The 24867-nt window shown below is 44.0% G+C and overlaps 3 protein-coding genes across 6 annotated transcripts in view; 1 reads left to right on the top strand and 2 right to left on the bottom strand.

The window, feature by feature from the left end:
• Nucleotides 1-225: 225 nt before the first annotated feature.
• naxd (NAD(P)HX dehydratase) lies at nt 226-6211 on the bottom strand. 4 transcript variants are annotated; one of them, XM_077001782.1, is made up of 12 exons: nt 5800-6211; nt 4308-4834; nt 3729-4145; nt 3210-3357; nt 3078-3123; nt 2848-2936; nt 2623-2731; nt 2487-2537; nt 2294-2398; nt 1998-2118; nt 1788-1908; nt 226-1682 (listed from the first exon to the last, which is right to left on the bottom strand). In XM_077001782.1, exons 2-12 carry the CDS (start codon nt 4816-4818, stop codon nt 1532-1534), a joined length of 1869 nt encoding a protein of 622 aa, XP_076857897.1. In that variant the 5' UTR covers nt 4819-4834; nt 5800-6211; the 3' UTR covers nt 226-1531. The 4 variants fall into 4 exon arrangements, with proteins under 4 accessions (XP_076857897.1, XP_076857896.1, XP_076857898.1 ...); XM_077001781.1 differs by having other exon boundaries at nt 4308-6210; XM_077001783.1 differs by lacking the exons at nt 3729-4145; nt 4308-4834 and having other exon boundaries at nt 5655-6172.
• An 85-nt stretch (nt 6212-6296) lies between these two features.
• On the top strand, nt 6297-10809 carry rab20 (RAB20, member RAS oncogene family). Its single transcript, XM_077001785.1, has 2 exons — nt 6297-6785; nt 9078-10809. The coding sequence occupies exons 1-2, from the start codon at nt 6596-6598 to the stop codon at nt 9617-9619; spliced, it is 732 nt and encodes a 243-aa protein (XP_076857900.1). The 5' UTR covers nt 6297-6595; the 3' UTR covers nt 9620-10809.
• Nucleotides 10357-24867, bottom strand: part of col4a2 (collagen, type IV, alpha 2) — a 67661-nt gene continuing 53150 nt past the window's right edge. The window contains exons 24-48 of the mRNA XM_077001147.1: nt 23098-23204; nt 22558-22741; nt 21580-21624; nt 21163-21237; nt 20927-21025; nt 20582-20803; nt 20240-20401; nt 19578-19748; nt 18981-19124; nt 18712-18840; nt 16772-16953; nt 16534-16597; nt 16320-16394; nt 16098-16205; nt 15866-15973; nt 15599-15670; nt 15263-15388; nt 14995-15111; nt 14569-14730; nt 13602-13700; nt 13272-13418; nt 13070-13186; nt 12656-12847; nt 12260-12546; nt 10357-11862 (exon numbers count right to left, since the gene is read on the bottom strand). Of these exons, the coding sequence (XP_076857262.1) occupies nt 11608-11862; nt 12260-12546; nt 12656-12847; nt 13070-13186; nt 13272-13418; nt 13602-13700; nt 14569-14730; nt 14995-15111; nt 15263-15388; nt 15599-15670; nt 15866-15973; nt 16098-16205; nt 16320-16394; nt 16534-16597; nt 16772-16953; nt 18712-18840; nt 18981-19124; nt 19578-19748; nt 20240-20401; nt 20582-20803; nt 20927-21025; nt 21163-21237; nt 21580-21624; nt 22558-22741; nt 23098-23204 (3449 nt within the window). The 3' untranslated portion in view covers nt 10357-11607. The remainder of the gene's footprint in view (nt 11863-12259; nt 12547-12655; nt 12848-13069; nt 13187-13271; nt 13419-13601; nt 13701-14568; nt 14731-14994; nt 15112-15262; nt 15389-15598; nt 15671-15865; nt 15974-16097; nt 16206-16319; nt 16395-16533; nt 16598-16771; nt 16954-18711; nt 18841-18980; nt 19125-19577; nt 19749-20239; nt 20402-20581; nt 20804-20926; nt 21026-21162; nt 21238-21579; nt 21625-22557; nt 22742-23097; nt 23205-24867) is intronic.

Consider the following 24867-nt stretch of genomic DNA (forward strand, 5'->3'; position numbering starts at 1 on the left):
GCACGGAATACAGTATTATCACACTTTCTATTCCTTGAAATGTTAAAATGCATTAAATTGGATGTTAATATGACTAAATTAGTCACCTGACAACCGTACCTCTGAAACAATGTAAAAAACCCTGAAGATTTTGTCTTTTGGTGTTTAAACTACATATTTGCTACCAGGTTATGCCACTTTTTTACTACACATTTTATTTAGTCTATTAATAAAACTGACACATACTCACACAAATGTAATCTATCTTTATTATAGTTTCCTGTAATAGGTTTCAGGATATTAAAATATATCAAGATGTTTATGTGTGTGGATAATACATAGAATATAATATGTACAAGATAAACTAAACTGTTATTTGACAAAACAGACTGTCAAAACAATTGACCAAAAGAATGAAAAAAGAAATTGGAACAGGCTCCTGCACAGGGAGAAATGATGATCTAAAATGTAAGAACATTTCAGGATTTCCTACCAATTACTTCACAAACAGTCTAGCATGAAGGGAGTAGGGTAACGTAGCAGTTGGCATGATGGGATACTTAAAAACCCCAAAACGCCTCTTTTAGTATAGAGTGCATGATGATACATTTGTACAACCTCGATAAGGGACTAGTTTCAACATTGCATGTCTCTGCCTACACCGACATCCCTAATAAAGCAAGGATAAACACTTTTCTTAACAACACTCTCTGAATGGGAGAGGTAAAATTGAGATTTATAAATTACATATCTAATAAAATCTTGATCTATAAAGCTACCTAAACATGCTGAAAAGGTGATGTTACCTTGCTTTGTAGAAATGGCTGTCCTGTATTTGACCTTATAACACTTAAGAAAAGACATGGTTGGCATGGGATTAAAATTCTACAAGAGGCACTTTGAAATAAATCTAGCTGACAGTAAACTTGAAGAAAAATGTGATTTAAACACTAATCATGTTTAATGTACATCTTCCTTTTCTCTGGGTGATTTAATATGAAGTACATCACAATCACTGTGTTGTCTCCAATGTTATCTTCTCTATCAGAAAAAGTAGTAAAAAAAAAAAAAAACATGTAAGAGTGGCACATTTTAGTTCAGTCATCGCTACTCCATACAGAACCATTAATGCATTGTACTGTAACTGTTACCATATGGTTTCAGCATCTGTGAACGTGTGGTACTTAAAATCCTCGCATGCCATTGGTCAGAATCTAACAATGTACTAGGTCAGAAAGAGTGTCCACTTCAGCTGGACAGGTCTAGCTGGACATGTCCTAGCTACGCTACAGCACAAAGATGTCCAGTGTGGACCAAAAAAGAAAAACAAGAAGCAACAGTGTGTAGACAAAAGTGGGTTGGAGATGGTCTGATCAGGTGACCACGGTGTATGAGAACTAAGTGTGAACATCCTGTCTAGAATGCACCTGGGGTTCAGTGTTGCCAAGTATTTGCTTCATGTGTATAGCTCAACACGCGGTTTCCCCTCGTCTTCCTCGAGCTTTAGTTAGTGAAAGGCAGTTGTAGTGGGCGAGAGTCCTGGGTGCACAGTTTAGCTCTCAAACAGTTTCCTGAAGGCGACGCAGATCTCCTGGATCATGTCGGAGGTGGTGGTGGATCGGCCGTGTTTGTGGAAGGCTTGTCTGTTGCACTGTCTGGTCAGCGAGGTAGCGCCAAACGCAGCCAGCAACGTGGGACTCACACTGGACAGCAAGACGATGACAAAACGTTTAAAAAAAAAAAAACCCTCAGGTCCAGAGAAATAGGGCTGGATGCGCTTCCCCAAAAGGGCACTAAACCACACTTACCCTTTGGTTGCCTCTGCAGACGAGCTGAGAGCCCAGTGTGCGAAGACTCCCAGCGCACCAGACAGCAGGTCTCCCTGCCCTCCACAGCGCCGGCCACTTCCTGCCTGACTGCAGGTCATCACTGGGAACACACAGAGCCCAGGAGTCCAACCGAATAAGCTACTCGCTACAGTGCATGCATGCAGTAGGACGAAATTTGCCTGAACGCACCCATGTTGCCGTCGGTAATGACGTCTTCCTCTCCTTTCAAAACTACGGTCACGTTACCCATCGCCACGCTGAGTTGTTGGGCACATCCTCGGAGGTTGGTGCTGTCCATAGGTTCGTGGTGCTGAAATTGAAAAGGAACAGTACAATACATCTCCACTCCTAACTTAATTATCAGCAATACTGGCCTAGATCAGACACTCCCAAACCCCGTGGAGTTGAGTTCCACCCCAAACCAAACACTCCCAAAGTTGTTAATGTGTTAATAACCGATAGTGTTTTGCGTTTCTTTTGCTCACCATAGCCTCGTATAGACGACTAAACTCCATGATGTTGGGTGTTAAAATGCCTCGCCGATAGCCCTGAATGACAGATGGCTCTTTAGCCACTAGCCAAAGCCCATCCTGCAGGGGAACACGAGAACAAACACGTTGCACCTTCATCTGTATGCAACACCTACTTTACATTTTAAACAACAAACTTTCTTCTTACCGCATCAATGACGATTGGAATTCCTCTGGATTTTGACTTTTCAATAATCGCCTACAAAAAGAGGCCATTCTTAGACACGTCGCATTAGAACATCTGGTTCTATGCAAGGGAACAAACACACAAAACTGCAGCTTACCTTTGCATTCTTCAGCAGCATGTCTTGCCTCCCTAAACCAGGACCCACCACCAGACTGTGCAGTCGGGGCAGCCACTTCTCTACCTCCTCTACAGCATTGGGACTGTCCCTAAAAGGGCATCAACGGCAGAGGGACGTCTCTGCCCATTCACAAGGCCACAGAACCCGTCCATATGCCTCGTCCCCGGAAGGCGGGCGGGCCGACGACTAGAGAACGGCACTCACAGCACAGGATGAACGATGAGCTCGGGGCTGTAGGACTTGATCACAGTAGCGGCGTCTCTGGTGCAGAAGACGTGGGACAAGTCAGCACCCTGATTGAGAGAGAAACAAGCAAGGGACAAGAAGAAAAAAAGAAAACAGACGTGGACGAGATTTTTAAAACCACACGGACATGCGATCATGCTAGATCTTAGATCAGCAGGAGTGTGTTGTTTTCAGAAGACACTACTTACAACTTTTAATGCAGAAATGGCAGCAAAGTATGGGGCTCCAGTGTACCTGCCAAAACCAAGAGCTCTTGAGTAGACAAAAACAACAGTGACCGGCACATAACCGTGGTTTACAACATGGGAGGTGTCACCTACTCCTGACATCCCCCGAGGACTCCGATGCGGCCGTCCTGGCCCTTGTGCTTTTTGGACGTCAGCGGAGGAATGGTGTTTTTAACCAAGGGGAGGATGTTGTCCATGTTCGCATTGGCTGACCGCCCAAGGGTGAATGACCGCTCTACGACTGCAAAAAGGAGCACAGTAACAGAGTGTATAAGTGCACACCTTCACCTTGATACCATGTCGAATTGAATCATTTTTCTTCTTTATATACTCTGACTAAAATGGTGGGTTCAACCGATAACCATGCAAGGTTTAGGGTTTTGCACTTTAATGGATTCAGAATGTGCTTTGCAAAGGCTAAATGTGAACTGACGAGGTCTTTCTTCAAGTTTACGTTCAGCCAATGTAGGCTGTGCTGTGCTGCACTAGTGCGGACTGGCCAAGCTAACAGGTGTAATCAGGTTACTAGACGATAATTGAAACCACCATGCGTGTAGTTACAGAACATTATTCTAGGTCAAAACTAAAGGCCTTCTTCAGTCCTGGGCAGACCTGGGGCGGTTGGCTGACTGTGGCTGGCATATTCAGCCTGAGAAGCTTGATGGCTATGGATCCCAAAGAAAGGGTGTGTTGCGGCTACTGAGGGAGTCGTATGCAAGTTCCGCGTGGGCTGCGGAGCAGGTGATGTCGTAGCCATGGGCGTGGCCAGGCCAGCAAACATCTGTCCCAGCATCTGAAGCATGTGAAGCTCTCTAGAGTGCTCCGTCTCCCTGCGAACGTCCTCCGCTCGGAGACGCTGCTCCTCCAGCCTGTAGAAGCTCTCTTCCGCCTCCAAGCTCTGTTCCAGAAACTTCTCCATTAGTTTTTCCAGCGACAGGTTTGTGAAGCGCTTTTTGTAGCGCCTTGTTTTGCCTGCCGAAGATGACGCCATGCTGGTGGTCTGCACGCTGCTCTGTTTCACTGGAAGATCTGTAACAATGTGTGCATGTCAGAGACACAGAAGAAAGAAAAAAACAGGGAAAAAAAACATGCTAAAATTGTATACATCTGCATGTTAGCATGCATGCACAAATGTTAATGTACTCTACCATTTCATATATCTGTACTGATTTACAGAAGATGAGCACTTACTGCTGCTGCCAACCGTCACAGGGATGGGGTAGGCCGGGTACTCGATCTTCACAGGGTACTCAACGTTGGAGCATTCTCCGGCTCCATCCAGGTCAGAGTCCTGTGGCTGGTCTATGCTCTCACCATCTTCTTCCGTGCCGTCCATTGTCTCTTCTCCTTCAATAGCCACACTGTCTATATCCTGGGACCCCAACATCACAGATGATCTGTTGCTCAGTATCCTCTCCATCTCCTCGTAGAACTTGAAGATCTTGTGATACTGACCATTTTTCTTTGAGGCCTTTTTCGCTTGGTAATACTGTCTTTTCAGGCTCTTAACCCGGACTCTGCACTGATCCGGGGTCCGATCATAGCCCATGTCTCCCAAACGACCCGCCACGTCGCGGTAAACGTGACTGTTTCTGAAGTTTCCATCCAGCGCCGTCTGGACGTCATGTTCCCCCCAGATATTCAGCAGCGCTCTGGTCTCCGAGTCTGACCAGTGAAACCCCCGCGTCGGGTTCACCAACATGGTCTTACAGATATAACTGGCAGATATACCAATAAAATACTTGATTTCAATTAGTATTAGAATCGAGTCACGTAAACCACATTCATCTGACGTTAGCTAGGCAGCTACACATCCAAACAGACGTAGCCAGCTAGCATAGCACACCAGCTAACGTTAGCCCAGCTAGCATAGCACACCAGCTAACGTTAGCCCAGCTAGCCAGCAGGCTCTCTTCATGCATGCCTTAACACTTTGTGTCGGCCGTTGGGGAAAAGAAGCTTTTTGTGAAGAAATACAATCTTCTGTAGTGCTGGGACTGCAGGTGTGTGTGTGTGTGTGTGTGCACGCATTCAACGACTGTGGGGAAGGTTTAGGTTACATTACTGTGGGGGGTTTACAAAACTGTTGTTGTTGTTGCAAAGCTGCTTACAAACTTGCCCAGACCGTCTGTAGCCACAACAACACACGTCACCTCAATCCTGCGTGCTACGTCACTCGGTCACCTCAATCCTGCGTGTTACGTCACTCGGTCACCGCGACCCTGCGTGCTACGTCACTCGGTGGCACCGTGATCATTTTAAATGCTAAAATAAAGACATTAAGCTAAAAGAAATAAAATGTTGAACTCAGTGGCATTACATTTCTGAACGTAAAGTCATTTCAAATAGTGAGTGATTGAAGACCATTTCTGTGATGTTTATGATGGGTCAAGTGCAGCCCTTACAAATAACATTACTGAAGGATTTGACGTGTGGCTTCAACACATTATCTTCAGCCTCACTTCGAGCAGCAGGACAGTAAACCGCCACATATCCAGATTGTTCAACTCCACACAGCCCAGGCCGTGGTGTATTTACCTTTATCGTACAGAAGCGCGACCACAACAGAGACGGCTACGGTTATGCCACAGAGGAGCAACTTCGCCTCCATGCACTCAAATTCTTGCACCCTCTTTCAAGTCAGTGAGGTCAGTGATCAAACACGTCAGTAATCCGCTCTTACCAACTGACCGAGCCCGCTGTGATTCGGCAAAAATGAAGCTTGCACGTTTTAGCAACAGCATCGAGTTGAGCTTTTAGTTCAGCAGGAAGACGTCCGCTGGCGAGCCCCGTGCTGCGTGTGTGTGTGTGTGTGTGTGTGTGTACTTCAGCAGCCAATCAAAACACCGGAAGAAGTTCAAAGACTATTGGGAACGTGCTGGCACGCGAGCGCGACTCTATTAGCCTCACACAGAGCCGTCTCTTTCTACGGCTCTGGCCTCACAGTGATGGTGTTATTTTCCCATAGAGTTGACTGGTCGTACTAAGAGTAACTATCAAATCATTGCCATGTTTCCTCAGCTAAAACAACTATAACTCGTCTACTCTACGTAATAAACGGCGAGCCAAATTAAAAAGGAGCAGAAGAACTCAAAAATAGGAGTTGCGAGTTATTACAACAGGTAATGCGTGTAGTCCCGCCTTTATTTGAGTATTTCCTCGCCCGCTTTTATTTGAGTATTTCCTGTGTCGTCAGCTTTGAGCTGAACTTCCCCGACACCACAGGAATTGGACGCCAACTCTGGAAGTTTCTGCTTTTGCTGTTGCTGTTAGTGTTGCGCTCAGATGATTTCCGGATACATTTTTTTTCATGGAGACAATGAAAACACAGTCATGTCATGTGTCGAGACACACGGGAGAGAAGATGGACTTTTCCTACTTTTTATGTGTTTGTAAAATATATTTAAATGAAAGCTGTATGTAGTTGACTGCCGTTACTACTTCGCCGCTGATGGTGACTAAAAGCAGTGTGATAAAACATGCCCGAGTCTACGCAGATGAAGAAACCCGACGTGAAGATTGTGATTCTGGGTGACATGAATGTCGGTAAAACATCTTTGCTCCACAGGTACACAGAGAGGAAATTCAAGGACACGATCAGTACAGTTGGAGGGGCGTTCTTCTTGAAACAGTGGGGACCATACAATATATCCATTTGGGACACTGCAGGTAGGATCATTACAAATTAAATGTATGGGCCCTTTTAATTACCAAATTGTTTTTAAACACAGCAGTAATTATTTTCAGTTGATCAGTCAAACCTACAGGTCTTGGGCTAGTGTACAGATACATTTCTGCTTGGACAGCAGAAGAAATAGGTAATTTCCTGCATAGATTCATATGCTTCTACATATCTAATTGTAGGTATTTATTTAAAATGATTATATAATCCCTTCTAGTAATTCAATTCAAATGGGAATCTTCTAGAGAGTAAAATAGGGCACTGTGTTCCTCCGAAAGCAGTTTAGTTTACCCTTCCAGTTCACTGCACTGTGTTCACACCTTGCCCCACTTCAGCGTTATAATGGGTGGAGTGTGGCTTTATACAAATAACACGTTGACTTGCTATTGAAACAGGAGCCATGATAATGTAAACACACCACTAGTATCAGCCGCATAACAGAAGACGCACCTGTTACTTATGTGGCCTCCATCTGCACCAATGACCTGTTCTCCATCTAATGTTCACCTATACTACAACTTTTCATTTTTAATAAAGTAATACCGTCAAGCCCAGGGTCCTGTTCCCAGAGTCCTGTCTTTCTCACTGCCCCTTTTTGGCTTACATCTTGATTCAGTATGCAAACCCAAAACTGCTAATGTCATTCCTTTTAGTGATAAATGGATAACGATGTTTTTTTATATTTCCTTTTATGCTACCCCAGTATAACCCTGATAATTGGTGCATATGCATGTTAATCTTTGCCTAAGGCTCTGGCGTGTGCGTTCCTGCGAGGGTTTCATTTGCTCCAGTGCCCTGCATTCGATCAATCATTGAACAGGCCCCCTGTTTATCTACCATGCAATAACGTAGACCCATGCATTCAAGGACACAGTCATGTGACACAGGCTACAAAATGTCTTTAGGACACAAGACCACTGGGTTGTAACTGCACATGTCCACAGTTGAGCAAATCAGGTGAGTCAGCGTGGCCTTCTTAAGAGGCGTCCAGTGAGACATCACATGACCTCTTGGTTCCCCATGGTAAAGTACAAGGGCCGATTTCTCATCACAGAACATTGCTCTCTCAAACGCATGCTCAGGATCTGTGGGTTTCTGTTGTTTCTGCTCCACTTCAGGACATTTCTGGGCTTTAGGCAGAGATCACCCTTAATTTCTTAACTTAATCTCTTTGCTCTACTTTGCACTTCCTGTGGAAATTTTTTTGCGAGGCTGATGACCAGTGTGACTGCTTTTCTGACCCTTATGTACTGCTGTTGTCATAAGGCACATTTACTGGGCTTAAAGTCAGAGGCTTGTGAGAAACCAGGAAACGGATCACATGCATACAGTCAGAAGGCCACGCGTTCCCATCACTTTCAATGAAAGACTGGATAGGATTACTGCAGTGGTTCAGTGGACAGACATGGAAGATTATTTGAATTCAAGGTCATATTTGTAATTGTGCTTTTTGAAATTTACCCTCCACATTTATCCATCTGTGCAGTGATGACACACACACACACTAGTGATTACTAGGGAGCGGTGGGCAGCCCTAGCCCAGCGCCCGGGGAGCAGTTGGGGTTAGGTGCCTTGTACAAGGGCACCTCAGTCATGGCCTCAGGCCTGGGAATCGAACCCACGACCCTCTGATCACAAGACCAGTTCCCTAACCTCCAGACCATGACTGCCCATTTGTTATCTGACATTCGTGAAACTGCATTTAAATAGTAAGATTACCCTCTCAGTGCTCATTAGTCAGATCCTCATTTTCTCATATAGTGCAGTCACTTAGTTCTCCACTTTATTAATAGCATTCACAGCACATCCCTGACCTGGAATAGCAAATAGCAACACAGTAAAAAAAAACCAATCATGGACATATTACAGATGTGCAAATAGTATAATTGTTTTAATAACGCAAATAATTACTTTTATTTTTTTAATATTTAATTATTATTATTTCTTATGGACCAGTCTGTTGGTTCTGACCTCGTAGCAATGCGACCACGTACTGTACATATCTTCTGAATGGAGAACAAAGGTCACCCTCACTTACATGAACAGCCACTCGTATTCACACACTGGAAGCTGTTGTAGTTGGGCCGAAGACCACGGCATATTTCCACAACAGCTGGTCCTTTTGTTTGGGTGGTCACAGTCTTGTGCCTTCTGCCCACCTATGATTGTGTGTGTGTGTGTGTGTGTGTGTGTGTGTGCGCGCGCGCACGCATGTATGTGCGCCTGCATTTCTCATGAATTCTCCGCCGTCTCTTTCTACTGTGGCTGTGGGGTCGTAGGTCGGGAACAATTCCATGGCCTGGGCTCCATGTACTGCCGGGGTGCCTCAGCAGTCATCCTCACGTACGACGTCACGAACTGGCAGAGCTACGCCGAGCTGGAGGACCGCTTCCTGTCCCTGACCGACACGGCCAATCCCGACTGTATGTTCGCCATAGTGGGAAACAAGGCTGACCTGACCGACAGGTGCGCCCAGGTTGGAGGACATGGGGGCAGGACTGAGGGCAAAGCTCCACCCACAGAACCAGCTCCTCCCACTCTTCCTCTGCAGCACAAGCAGGTGAACAGGGAGGACGCCATGGCGCTGTACGCACGGATCTTACGATACAAAGACGTGGACGACAAGGACCGCGTGCCTGCCGACAGGATGTGCTTTGAGACCAGTGCTAAAACCGGTCATAATGTGGACACCTTGTTTGAGTCACTGTTTGACATGGTGTTGCCGTCTATCCTGAAGAAGAGAAACAACGGCGTGGACTCCACCGTGGTCCTGGACGCACCAGCGACAGGCAAGAGGACTAAAGCCGGCTGCTGTGCTTAGGAGAATCAGGAAGGTCATGAATGTTTAATGCTAATGAGTTTAATGCAGGCAAACGTTGGAAGGTTGTTGGTATTTCACTGAATGCTACGCTAAGCCCAGTCATGAACCACTGAGATAGATGGACCATAGTCCTGTAAACATAGCAGGGTAACAGATCTTTAATGATCTATAATGATAAAGGCACTGTTTGTTTTAACTGAGAATAAGATTTGCTAAGGTTCAGGAATGTACATGTGAAAACACAGTTGTGTGTTCCACAGACTTTTAGAGAATTTCTTCCTCCTTCCATTTCATAACTTTAATGAGCTCAGGTGTAACCATTTAATAATATTAATTAGTTCAGATTTTATCATTTAATAACATTAGTGAGCTCAGGTACCATCATTCATGGCATTTCTTAGTGAAGCCCTTTCCCAATCTGTGTACAAATGTAAATTGTGATCTTTTAAAAGTATATTTACAAAGTGGAAAATTAAATGTACAGCTGAGCCAGCACTGTTCATATGTAAATTATCTTATTCATTAATTACATTTCATACTTAACAAAATCCAGAGTTGTTTGCAAAACAATTCTGCCCATGTCTTATGTTTGTAAATGTCGAGGTGATTACAGTATGTTTCTTTTTCATAATGTTTAACGAAGTCCTTCTACATAAGGGAGCATTATGGTTGTGACTGAAACACCCGCAAACTGCTATCATAATGGCAGAAGCCATGAAATGACATACATCAGTAAATTTAAGAAACGGAAGCATTTAATTTTGATGTTCCTCGGTTAATGCAATAACAATCATTCCATGGTTCAAAAATATATTCCACATAATTACATTATTAAAACATTATGGGCAATGGTGTATTGAGTGTTAATGGGGATTTTCAGAAATGTATTTTATAGTCATAGTTCATTATAATTGACCTTAATGTAATTCTACTGATTTTTAGTTAGCCTTAATCGTGACAGTGGTGCATACTTTAATCTGTAGAACAAGAGCAACTTTCAAAGCTGCTCAGTTACTAAGCCATGGGTAGAGTGGAACTGTCTATGATGTACTCCTGTAAACCGCTGAAGTCAGTGCAATCCGCATAACTGAGTGAATATTAAACAAAGATCGTTTTTTGTTTAGAAATGCAAAAAAAAAAAAAAAAGTGATCTACAAATAAAAGAAACCGTCCTCTAGCTCTGTTACCATGGTGCATATTTCCATAGCGCTGAGAGAATGTATTGCAGAATAATGGGATAGTTCTAGAGCAACATACTGTATTTTAAGTGCAGATAATTCAAGTTCTTTACCACAAAACGAACAAAATATACAGTGAAAAACAGTGTTAGTTGAACAGGGAAAGTAAATTATCCTAATAGTAAAATATGAAAGAAATGTAAGCAAGCAAGGTGACGTTTTATGTGACGTGCCACTTATGTGGTTGCATTATAAGGGTGTAACCTAGCACTCGGGATTATGGTCATTGTAGTCCTATCAATCAATGTGGTTGGAGTCATACTGACAAATCCTCATTGTTGCTTTTTGTGGCGTAGCATCACATGAAGTGTCACATAATTGCTTATAAGGGAAACAGTGCATCAACGTGGGGGTCTTTGGTTGTGCTGTATGTTCTCGGTAATATCAATTACGCATAATCGAGTTGATAATAACTGAGGTAATAAGTTAGAGGAAAAAAAAGCACCATTTCAAATGTAACATATGTAAATAGTCACAAACAAGCCATATCTATGCGTTTGTTGCTTCCTTGGCCTGTCTTCTCAACATATTTACATGTCTTCAGTCCCTAGGCACATAGTGGTTAGGGGGTAATAAGAAGGAAGACTCACACCAAGGGACCTCCAGGGCATTGGAAATATATGCCATGTATATTGATCGAATTTGCTGCAGTTTATCCCACATCTCTACTGCTGGCACTACTTTAACCAAACTGCACAATAACACTGTCAGACTGGTCATGCCCTTATGTCAAAGTTCATAGGTCACATGTCACAGGTTCTTCATGCAGACTTGACAGCGACTGATGCGTGATAGGAGCTGCCCAGCTTTGAGAGTCTCCGACTCGGGGGAACTGTGGAACGACTGGTCGATGGTGGTCAGCCAGAAACTGTGCTTGTTGGCAAAGTAGTGGCAAGTTCCCTTGGCCCCATTACATTCGATGAAGGGTGTGGTACGGAAGTCCTCCAGACACGAGCCTGGAGAAACTAGAGACTGTCCACCCCCCTCGTCTCCAGCTGCTGTGTGCTGCATGTGAGAAACGCAAAGTTTGATCTTAAGTTTTTTAAAGACAGCTGTATGGATTTGTAGTGTTAATTAATCTGGAGTGCTATGGTCCACCTAGGATGCTTATACTGAGTCTTGGCCCATGAATATAAACCCAAGTCCACAGTTTTGTAGTCCCTGAACAGTTAGGTTAATAAATGAATGGCTAGTATGCCCTTATACCTGTCTGGATGGAAATATCTCCAGGACATGTTCATTGCGGGACAAGCATCAGGGATCCAGAATTACTCAAATATTAAATAGTTTACATTTGCTTCAATAAGTTGTTACTTAAATGACACCTGCCACCAACTCTGTAATTAACAAGAATCCTGATTAACAAGAATGTATAAATAAAGAGAAGTAACTGCAAGCTCACCATGAGGAAAGAATAACCAATCCACAGACTTCTCCAACCTGCAGGGCATTGTGGGATGGTTATATCCTGGCTATGCACAGCTATGGCCACAGATGGCGCCTCACACACAGAACAGCGACTGATGTATGGCTTGATTTCCGCCTCCTCCACGGGCATCATGGGAATGGGGGCAGTTGTGGAGAGCCAATAGGACTTGTCATTGCGGCTAGCATAGTAGCATACGTCACCGGGATTGCAGTATAAGAATGGCATGGTGTTGAAACGAGGGAGACAGGACCCTGCAAGACCTGAATAACAGTCATGAGTGCACCTTTAATGACAACAATACGGCCAGCATTTTAAAACAATATTTATGTTTAATCCACCGTGAGTCTGCAAAACCCCTGTCTTACTCACCCAGGTCCTGATTATGAGCCTTTTCTTGCCCTTCAAAGTAAAGCAGACTGTAGCCGTCCCAAATCTTGGACATTCCCACAGGACACATGGGCGTCTGATCCGACTGGCTGTGTTTAACCAGCAGGTACCCAACGCTGACACTACGTCCTGGCATCCCAGCGTTACCCGGAATTCCAGGACGCCCGCGATCCCCTGGGTAACCAGGCACAAGCTTTTATGTATAGAACATCTAGGAAAGGGTAAAACTCTGTCCAGAATCCTATAATAATGCTTTAACTCATCTATTTTAGCTATTTCACAATGACCCAGATTACCTTAGTCACATCCAGTGCTGAAATCTTAATCTACCTATGTTCACTCAAACGTGCTCTAACCACGTAACTCGTATCAGTTCAAAACGCTCCGACTCCTTACCTTCTAGACCTTGGATTCCTGGGTGACCCAGTGGCCCAACATCTCCATGGAAACCTGGGTTTCCTGGTGTTCCTGGCAGCCCTGGCATTCCCTTATCTCCTTGTGGCCCCAAATACCCTGGACAAAGAAAAGTTGTCACTAAAGTGATTCATGTTCATATGGCAAATCCAACTACTTTCTAGCAATAAAAAGAAATGTATACCTGGATCTCCAGGGAATCCTGTTAGACCAATCCCCCCTCTTTCCCCCTGTGGTCCCGGAACACCGTGTGGGCCAGGGGGTCCTTGTTCTCCTTGAATGTGCAGAGGAACTGGTGGGAGACCCTTAGCACCAGGAGCACCAGGGGCACCTGGAGGAGGTAGAATATGGACATCAAGTTACTTCTCACACAATGGCAAGTAAATCCACTCCAGGTAGGTAAATCCTGTACTGTAAAACAAAGACGAGCCACTGGACTGTGGTTAGGGTTAGCAAAGATGAATTATCTTTAATTAAGTTACAAACACATTATAGTACTGGTGCAATTATTCACCTGGTGGTCCAGTGTCTCCTTTAGCTCCTTCTTGGCCTCTTTCACCTTTGTAACCAGGCCTTCCTGGATATCCCATCATTCCTTGCTCTCCTTTGCTACCTGCAGATCACATTTGTTAAACAAAGATCAACTTCATTCTTTAATGCAATGCAAAAACTTTAAGGTCTGGTTTTGGGTTCCCATGTACAGGAGAAAATGCTAAAATGCTTAAGGAATCATTTTCTATCTTTGCACCTGCTTGAGTAGAAAAAACACATAATGCTTGAAAGTATGCTAGGCGAACAGCAATGCTGCTACATTCTGTAATTACAGCTGCATGTGTTATGAACACATCAACAAAAGCACACGCTCATCTGGGTAGATGTCAGTAGCAGCTGAAGGTGTTGGTATTTCACTCTTCACCAAGAACATTCAAACACTCATATACCTTCACCAAGAGCACTCAAAGACTCTCATGTACATTCCCTAAGAACACTCAAAGACTACCATATGTCTTCACCAAGAACACTCAAAGACTCTCATGTACATTCCCTAAGAACACTCAAAGACTACCATTTTTTTCTTCTTTGCACACAAATTTTTTTCAGGTTTTTGTCAATTATATGTTTACATATTGCACTGTGTTCTTGTCATTATATGTTATATGTTTTACATACTGCACTGTGTGCACTTTTAAGGAGCAGCTTTCCAATCTCGTTATACTATGTATACTGTGTATGCTGTGTATAATGACAATAAAGGCTTTCTATTCTATTCTATTCTATTCTATATGTCTTCACCAAGAACACTCAAAGACTACCATATGTCTTCACCAAGAACACTCAAAGACTACCATATGTCTTCACCAAAAACACTCAAAGACTACTATATGTCTTCACCAAGAACACTCAAAGACTACCATATGTCTTCACCAAGAACACTCAAAGACTACCATATGTCTTCACCAAGAACACTCAGACTCATGTACCTTTTCTTCCCGACACTCCTGGAGGTCCAGCTGGGCCCTTCTGTCCTATGTCTCCATGGGACCCTGTTAGGCCCCTGACTCCAGTGTGCCCTGGAAATCCTCTATCTCCTTTGTGTCCAGGTTGAGATGGAAAACCTGGGGGGCCCTCCGTTCCCGGAAAACCTGAAGAAATGCAGGACACACACACACACACACACACACACACACACACACACACATATATATGTTCTTCATGGGAATCAGATCCACAGGCTTAGTTTTGTAGTGCTGCTAACAGCTTGCTTTTCCTGCTGTGAACTACAGGATTGCAAGGCTCCACTTGGTGGTAATTTATTTTTTTACCATTTAATTATTGTGTTATTGCTGAGGGAAATCTGGATTAATTGCTTGTTCCTCATTGCGGCTAATGTGAGACCAGTACTTTACCTGGGAGACCCGTCTGGCCACGGGGGCCCGGGTCGCCAGACTCTCCCTGATGTCCTGGGAGCCCCGGTTCTCCTGCAGGCCCTGGCATACCTGGAACGCCTGGTTTACCATGATCACCTGTGTAAACGAGAGCATGCAACTTCTGTCTTTTCAGGCTTCCACAAAGGTATAAGCTTGTAAAGACTTGCTTTGAATTCTTTTCATGAGGCTCTCATTTAAAGCCATTACCAAAAGTAACAAAACCAAAATTATACACTTGAGCATTCACCTGAATCTCCTGTTGACCCCTTATGACCATGAGCACCTGGGACACCAGTTTCCGTGCTGGAGATACCATCCTCGCCCTTTTCACCTTTAGCTCCAGGTTCACCTGGTGACCCCCAGGTGTCCGCACCTACAAATGGACGTTATGGGCGTAAAATAAACTGCTTTATACATTCTCATGACATGCCAAACCAAGGATCATATAGCACTGAACTTCACTGAACTGGCAACTAAAGTAAAATCAAAGCAGCTAGAAAACATCAAGCCTGATTATTCGGCAATGATTGCAAAACGGTTCTCCATAGGTTACTTGTGAATAAATAGCATCAGTGCTTGGTACCTGGAACACCTTGGAGACCTTTTTGACCTTTAAGACCATGCAGTCCAAAAATTCCAGGGAGGCCACCGAAACCTGAACAGGAGAATGAATGTTAGACTGAAGAGCTTTTAAAGAATACTCTGAAATTTAAGAAAGCTTATTATACTGGAAAACCTAACATGTCATAAATTAACAACATTAATTATGTGAACCATTAAGCTTGAGTCAAACTTGAGTGAATTAGCTGTTCCTGGAGAATGAATATGAAAACGTTTCAGCACAACACACCTTTCTGTCCCGGATGTCCTGGTTTACCAGAGGACCCTTTCTCTCCTGGCACGCCTGGCCAGCCCTTAGAACCACGGTGTCCTTGGGAACCCTTCAGACCATCTGGACCTGCCCAACGATTGAAGGTCATCCATTAGTGCACTGTGGCTGTGTGTGTGACAGGAACCAGGAAATGTGGAGGTCATTGACATGAAACCTGAAATGCACTGAGAGTCTTTCCAAGCAGACTTACCTATCGGACCGTCTTCTCCAGGGTCGCCTTGAGATCCTTTCATCCCATCGATGCCATCAAATCCTGCAGTGCCTCGGTCTCCAGGATCACCAGTAAAACCTTTAGGACCTGTGAAGAAGGTGCAGAAGCCCTAGTGTACCAGTGCCTCAGTATGGGTCCAAATGAAGTGAACACTTATGAAGTCTTTCAGGCTGTGGGCAGCACAGATGATAGGTGCCTTACCGGCAGGTCCCGATGGCCCACTGGTCCCTCTTGGTCCGGTTGGTCCAGGTAAGTCTATAACGTCTCCTTGCCCACCTGAAGCAGAACAGTTGGCATCAGCTGTGGGTGGGGGAACTATGCTGTGTATGATTCAGCCATTTTGACCTTTTGCCTAAGATCATACATACTGGTATGGCATATATGACATTTCACCTTTGTCCCTTTCATCACTTACCTCTGATCCCCTTTAATCCTGTATCTCCTGATGCTCCATAAGCACCAGGTGATCCTTTTTGCCCCTTTGACATTGGGACAGTAATACAGAACAAAAGGTTGTGAGTAGAAGTTCATAAAATACATTTCACAAAATACAAACACATCACAAGCCCATTGAGTCTAATGCAGCGTTGTATTAGTCTGTTATCACATTAATCTGTATTACTAGATAATGGTGGAGACGTGGCCTCACTCACCGTGGCACCATCCATTCCAGGAAAACCAGCAATTCCTGGAGGTCCTGTAAAGCCTGGCATTCCCTTTTGTCCAGGAAGTCCCTCAGCTCCAGGAGATCCTATATAACCCTTTTCCTGGCTGGGACTTCCTGGTAAGCCATGTTTACCTTCACTTCCTGGAGTCCCCTGGTCACCTTTCACGCCTGGGGGGCAAATAGAAGAATTAATAAATGCTGATGAACCGACACAGGTTTTTCCCACAAATGAAGTTGCTGTTTTTGCACAGTGTCCAGTCCAAATTAGGACCTGTGATTTGCTGTCCGTGAATTTGTCCTTGAATGGAAGAGATCTGCATATATCTGTGAGAACAATAATCTGAGCTTTTAGTTACAATGTACACAAGTCACTTCATATACATGTAATAAATACTTTCAAATGCTGCTGTGCTAAGGAGACTGAAACTATTCGAAAGAAATATCCAGCTTTGATGTAATATACTGCAACACTGTCACGTTGAGGACCCCGGCCCCTCCCTTTTGGGCGTGTGTAAACGTTGTCCACGTGCTCTGTCTGCGTTTTCGGAACTCCGTGGTGATAGCTTTGTTGTGTGAATAATGTGTCTCACCTGTGAATCGTCTCGTAATCACATGGGGCTAATGTGGTCTGTCTATTTAATGTGCGCTCGCGCAGTGTCCTGTGCTCGTCGTTGTCTAAGTCTGCACGTAGTGCACGTTTCGTGTGTATGTTTCTGTTTACTGTTGCGTTATTGCGCAACACGTGTGTATTAAAAGTGACGTTTGTGACGCAAAGACGGGATTCTGTGTCTCATCCTTCGTCCAGCCGCCAGCGTCACAAACACCATATGTTCAAATGGATTATTACCAAATCTATAAGTTTGCAATTTTGAACACATGTAATTATTTGTAAAGAATGCAGTTACAGAGAAATTTCCACTTAGTCCATCTTAGGTCTTTAGTCCACTATGAGTGAGAATGGGACTATAATGGAGTGAGAGCTGGATTATGACGGGACTATGACAGAGTGAGAGCTGGATTATGATGGAGTGAGAATGGGACTATGACAGAGTGAGAGCTGGATTATGACAGAGTGAGAACGGGCCTATGATGGCGTGAGAGCTGGATTATGATGGAGTGAGAGCTGGATTATGACAGAGTGAGAACGGGCCTATGATGGCGTGAGAGCTGGATTATGATGGAGTGAGAGCTGGATTATGATGGAGTGAGAGCTGGATTATGATGGAGTGAGAACGGGCCTATGACAGAGTAAGAGCTGGATTATGATGGAGTGAGAATGGGACTATGACGGAGTGAGAGCTGGATTATGATGGAGTGAGAATGGGACTATGACGGAGTGAGAGCTGGATTATGATTGAGTGAGAATGGGACTATGACAGAGTGAGAACGGGCCTATGATGGCGTGAGAGCTGGATTATGATGGAGTGAGAGCTGGATTATGATGGAGTGAGAGCTGGATTATGATGGAGTGAGAACGGGCCTATGACAGAGTAAGAGCTGGATTATGATGGAGTGAGAATGGGACTATGACGGAGTGAGAGCTGGATTATGATGGAGTGAGAATGGGACTATGACGGAGTGAGAGCTGGATTATGATTGAGTGAGAATGGGACTATGACGGAGTGAGAGCTGGATTATGATCGATTGAGAATGGGCCTATGTCGGAGTGAGAGCTGGATTATGATGGAGTGAGAGCTGGATTATGACGGAGTGAGAGCTGGACTATGACAGAGTTAGAACGGGACTATAACAGAGTGAGAGGTGGATTATGACAGAGTGAGAACAGGATTATGATGGAGTGAAAGCTGGATTATGATGGAGTGAGAGCCGGATTATGACAAAGTGAGAACGGGCCTATGACAGAGTGAGAGCTGGATTATGAGGGAGTGCAGCTGGACTGCTGCAGGTCCATGGAAGTTCACTCACCTCGTTCCCCAGGGAACCCTGCATGTCCTTCGTTTCCATGGTCACCTTTTGCCCCTTTCATGACATCTTTCATATACTTCACTTCATCCACGGGTATCACACCTGGAGGGCCCATAAGCCCTTCTTCCCCTTAAATCAGATTGTCCACAAGTGAAAAGTTCAGTCCCCTCCATTCTTCATGTGAAATCCTTAAAATGACTACTCAAACCTTTCAAAACCCACACAGGGATTATTACAGGCCAACACCACATGTTCCAGCGTGGTCTCACCTTGCTGGCCCTTCGGACCCATCCTGCCTTGATCTCCTTTTGGACCTGGAATGCCTTGCAGCCCTTTCTGTCCTTGAAGGCCTGTTTTGCCACGGCCTCCGGTCATTCCTGGGAAGCCTGTCATGCCCTGCGAGCCTCTGAGACCTACAGAAGAATAGTAAAATATATATAGTAAAAATATATATTAACATTAAAATATATATTAATAATAATATTAAAAGGCAGGTCAGCAAGGTTGTTAGGACTGTGTGTTAGGACATGGTGGCAGATTGAAGTCTCCCATGACTGCATCTAGCGATGATGCCTAAAGATGGTTTGTTCAAACATGGTGATATTTACTCATATGGTGATAGTGAGTCCATTGACGTAATTCAAGCAGATCGAAGATGTACTAATGGTATGAGGACGCTTACTAGTAATGATGACAAATATGATAACAGAGACCTGACTCCTGGTTCTCACATGACATTAGACATAATATCAGCCCTTGATACAACCACATGCTCATAGATGGCCATTGGTGGTACTGTCCAATAATAACTTCAGTTAGATTTCATGTTTTGGCTCTTTGTTAAGTAACACAGTTAAGTGACTGACCTTTAATTCCAGTAAGACCAGTCCTCCCAACATGTCCAGCTTTTCCTGGATCTCCTGGGGGTCCACGTTCTCCTTGGTCAGCATCACTACCAGGATCTCCCCTATCACCCGTCAGGCCCATGGGCCCAGGGGAACCACGGTCCCCTTCATCCCCTGTTTTTCCCTTAGTACCTGTGGAGAAAGAGTCATCATGCACATTGCACTTACAGGCACTTACATTGCACTGATACAGGTAATTTTAGACACATGTAGGCTGTACTGGGTTGTGGTGTTTGGATTTGTGTGTTATGGCTGGATATTGAACATATTCAACTTTTTCCTCTGAAGGTACTGATAGTTGAGGTTATATGGGCTTTGTCATGTTCACAATAATTTTGGGGTCTGGATAATTCAAGAAGTGGTAAAGACAAGGATTATACATTTTACATTTTAAGAACAGAAGATTATACCAGTGTGCGGAGGCACGAGGGTTACCCTACAGTACTGTTGTGTAAGAAAGGACCATTCACTCAGAAATGTTGCCATATTCTGTAATACATACTGATATAACCATGAACCGTGTTCTTTTCTGGATTGAGAAATCTTTTCAAGACTAAGAAAAGATGATCCAGTGAAACTCAGTAGCCTCATTCATTATTAGCTATATGTATTATTAGCATTACCTGGAAGTCCAAAGTCGCCAGGAGGTCCAGGGGGTCCTTCTTGACCAGGAACCCCAGGGTAGCCCAATGTTCCCGGTGGTCCAGAAATTCCTATTTCTCCTTGTAAACCGGATGGACCTCTTTGACCTCTGATGCCAATCATGCCGGGCATGCCCATCATACCTGCCAAGATACCGCCTACAATTACACACTTTGTCACTTACTAGAGGCCATTCTACAAAACTGGTGCTTCAACAAAACCAACATCAGTCCATGGAAAGGTGAGGTCATTGCTTGAAATGAAGTGAAGAAGACCACCCCCACCCCCCCACTAGTGCCCTCCGCTTTCTGAGAGATTCTCACCTGGGTAGCCAACTTGGCCAGGATCTCCAGACTGACCTTTGTCCCCTTGGTCTCCTGGGAAACCTGGATCTCCTGGGGGCCCAGGAGATCCTTCAAGAGTATCGCCGTGGGCCCCTTTAGGGCCAGGATCACCTGACAACCCTGGTTTCCCAGGCACTCCAGCGGTTCCCAGAGAACCTTTCACGCCGGGATTGCCAAGGTCTCCCCGAGGCCCAGTAAAACCTGAGCATTAGTGGGATAGGGGTGCACATTTAAGACAGGAGTCCTTCCTTACACTCTGCTTCTCAGAAGAACAGAATATAGCAAATGCACGTGAACAGGTAAACCTTCGTATGGTCGGCTCACCTGCAGGTCCTGGTGTCCCTGGACCACCCGGGTGTCCCTGCTCTCCTTTATGTCCTCCCACTCCTCTTGGTCCTGAAACCCCCTTAAGACCAGGCACTCCTAAAATATACAGACATCGTCATTTTGATCTGAACGGGGCCATAAATATTTGCAAATGCTTATCAAGGAAGAAATATGAGAACGTGTATCTCTAGTTACAAAACATTCTAATTATGCAACTACAGGTATGAAGTTACCTGGGAACCCGTCCAGTCCGAGAGGTCCAGGGGGTCCCCTCTCACCCGTTGGTCCAGGAACTACATCACAGTCCCCTGGAGAAAAATCAAATCCAAGAGCAGATTAGCGCTAAGCAAATATCCAGCAGTACGAGGCACGGTGGACATGTGCCTGCGTTGCAAAAACCATAAACATATACACACAAACAAACAAAAAAAGCCACATTCTGTCATGCTCAAATCAGATTGGGCCCATTGCCAAGTTGTGGAGCAAAGCACACTGTGTCTGTGAATCAAACCGAAATCAAACAAGGAAAGAGGTTAATAATGCCAAAAGCTCCTTTAACTGTGATCAAAAAGTGGTGGCAAAGAAATTGAAGCATTATGAAAGAGAAGAAGTTCTAAAGAGGGAATTTGGCTCATCACCGATCCAGCTACCTGATCCAGTCCACTCGCCTGCGTCATCTCTTGGCCTACAGTCCCCTTTAAATGGCAAGATATGACGACAGAAACATAACAATATAGTAGATATAGATAGACAGAAGAAATAGCACCTGACACCATTAACTGAAGGACTATTACATGCAAACCTTCATTCATAATCACCATTTTAGTGAGCCTTGGGAGACATTAGTTCACATTCCCTGTGAACTCTGAAATTAGACTTTTAAAACGAGCAGCAAACCACTCAGGACTCAGCCATTCTGATAAGGACCCAGATAAAGGCCATTAGTAAGATTTATATAAAAAAAAACCATTTGAATGCCACCCTGTTTTGCAGTATTTATGACAAGCCTGTTCTGTCAAGAGTGCCCAAGAAAACATAAGCACAAGTCATATTACTACTCTCATGGAGTGCTCATTTGATGCTCATTTGATTCTCATTTAATGCATAACCTAAAACAAAATGCAGCACTAGAGATTAATGGGTATGTTTAGTCCAGTTTTCTATACAATGTCAAAGACCTGAAATGTTTACAGAAGCCTTTACTTCAAAAGCAATGAAACATTTTAATAAAAAAGAAAATAAAAAAAAACACAAAACAGAAACATGAATCAATAACCAGAGAAGGCAGTGAAGATGAGATATAATGAAATAGTACTGGGAATGGCGACCCATCTCTGATCTGATTTACAAGGTCCTGATCTGATATTGATGCTGTTTTGATTAAATTAAGAACATTTCGATTATTTAAGAACATTTCACTTAGAACTTAATTATATCCATATTGGCCAAAATGGATCCATATTAACTATGAAAACGCCTACATTTGAAGTAATAGATTTGGGGTTTTAAAAATTTACTTTGGATTGACCAAACACAGACCTGGATTAATCTGTAGTCTGTATGTTTAGATCTGCCTTAAAGAAGAAATATGACACAGAAGGAGGGATGAGAAGACAGAGAGTGACTACCTGGGGTTCCCGGCAGGCCCGGCGGTCCACTGTAACCGATTATCCCTGGATCACCAGGAGGGCCCTTTACACCTTTGATGGCTGCCATCACTTGGCCAGGATCTCCTGGATGCCCAACCAATCCTGGCAGGCCACGTCTGCCTGGGAAGCCCTTCTCCCCGGGGTCACCCACCGGCCCCGCCCCCTGCAAAAACAGCACCAGCATGAGAGCACAGGCAACTTTCCCATGACATCTATTCACTGAATATTCATGAGATTGAGCACGCATTATAATGTACAATATGAAACCTTCATTGTGTGTCATTTTTGTTGTTCTCAATTGACAAAATCACAAACATTCATGTTTGAAAATGTTTAAATCTACATTTGGAAATATCATGCAAAAAAGATAAGCCCTCATCATTAAGTAGATACAGTACATCCATAGCAACAATATGAATATTCATTGTTAAATAATTTCATTGATAACCTGTTTTTGAAATAGAGCCATTCACAGCAGTGCTGTGCGTTCACCCCATGAGCTGGTAATGAGGAACTTACAGGAAGCCCATACGCTCCAGGAACACCACTGGCTCCACTCAGTCCAGGTCTGCCGGGATTTCCCTGATCCCCTTGAATTCCTGGTTCTCCTGAATCCCCTGATCCACCTGTTGAACACACATACACATATGCCAACACACATATGCAACCACAGTGAGAAAAGATAAGAAGATATTGTTGTCATGGTGAGAGAGGGTATAATTGTCACGTAGGGCAACGCCCCCTCTCGTAGCTGTCACTCTGGGTTCCCTCATGTCTGTGTTCCCTGCCTGTTTGTCCCGCCCTGCTCGTTAGTTTTGATGATTCCTCGTTTGTTACCACGCCCCTGTGTCATTGTCATCACCTGTCCCTAGTTTGGTTCTGTGTATAAAAGTCCCTGTGTCTCCCATGTCCGTATTGGTCTTTTTGTTTAATCCCGTCACCTGCTGTTCGTAAGTTTGAGCTTTGCGTTTGTTATCCGTCTACATCTGCCTGTTCCGTGTTTTCCCCCTCGTCGTTAGTTTCTTGTCTGAATATGCCCGTTGTCCTTTCTTGTTCTGGCTGCCCTCCCGGTTTGACCCATGCCTGTCCGTTTAACACTGCTTTTGGAATTTCCTTGAATAAATCTCGCTCTCCTCAGCGTTTTTGTCCGCCTCCCTGTTCTGCCCCGCGCAGAACGTTACAATAATAATCTTTATAATAATCTTTATTTGTATAGCACCTTTCATACATACATGCAACTCAAAGTGCTTTACAGTATAAATAAAATAAACATTAAAAGGAGATAAGACAAAAAGACAAAAAGAAAATGTTAAAAGAAATTAAAGATAAAAATATTAAAATAACGTAAAAAAGTAAAGTAAATAAGATCATGTAAAGTAAATAAGATAAAACTATTAAAATAATTGGATTTAGAAAATAATAGACAACATAATGTAATAAAGTAAATAAGATTGAGAATTTCTTAACTAAAAGCGGATCTAAACAGGAATGTTTTGAGACTGCTCTTAAAACTATGCAGGGATGAAATGCCTCTGAGCTCTTCAGGAAGAGAATTCCAGAGCTTTGGGCCATAGTGGCTAAAAGCACCCTCGCCAATCTTTAATCGGCTTTTAGGAATCACTAGTAGATTACTGTTTGAAGACCTGAGAGACCTGACTGGAACATATCTAACCATCATTTCACTGAGGTAAAGAGGGGCAAGACCATGAAGACATTTAAAAACCATGACTAGAACCTTAAAATCTATTCTAAAGCTGACAGGTAACCAGTGCAGTGAGTGGAGTGCAGGTGTAATATGATCTCTCTTTCTCCTGCGGGTCAGAACCCTTGCAGCCGTGTTCTGAACTCGCTGTAGGTGCGAAATAGAGCTCTTTGGAAGAGCAGACAGAACAGCGTTACAATAATCTAGCCTTGATGTGATAAATGCATGGACAAGTTTTTCACTGTCAGCAGGAGAGAGCATATCTCGTACCTTAGCGATGTTTCGAAGATGAAAGTAAGCTGTCTTGCATGTAGTCATGATGTGTGATTTGAACAAGAACAAGAACCTCTGTCTTCTGTTTATTTAACTGTAGAAAATTGTCAGACATCCATGTCTGTATATCATCTATGCAGTCAAACAGTGAGCAAAAGAGGGAGAGAGAGGATATAAGATGGAGAGAGAGGGTGTAAGAGGGAGTGAGAGGGTGTAAGAGGGAGTGAGAGGGTATAAGAAGGAGTGAGAGGGTGTAAGAGGGAGTGAGAGGGTGTAAGAGGGAGAGGGTGAAAGAAGGAGTGAGAGGGTATAAG

The sequence above is a fragment of the Brachyhypopomus gauderio genome, chromosome 4, assembly GCF_052324685.1.
Source record: "Brachyhypopomus gauderio isolate BG-103 chromosome 4, BGAUD_0.2, whole genome shotgun sequence".
NCBI classification, from domain to species: Eukaryota; Metazoa; Chordata; class Actinopteri; order Gymnotiformes; family Hypopomidae; genus Brachyhypopomus; species Brachyhypopomus gauderio.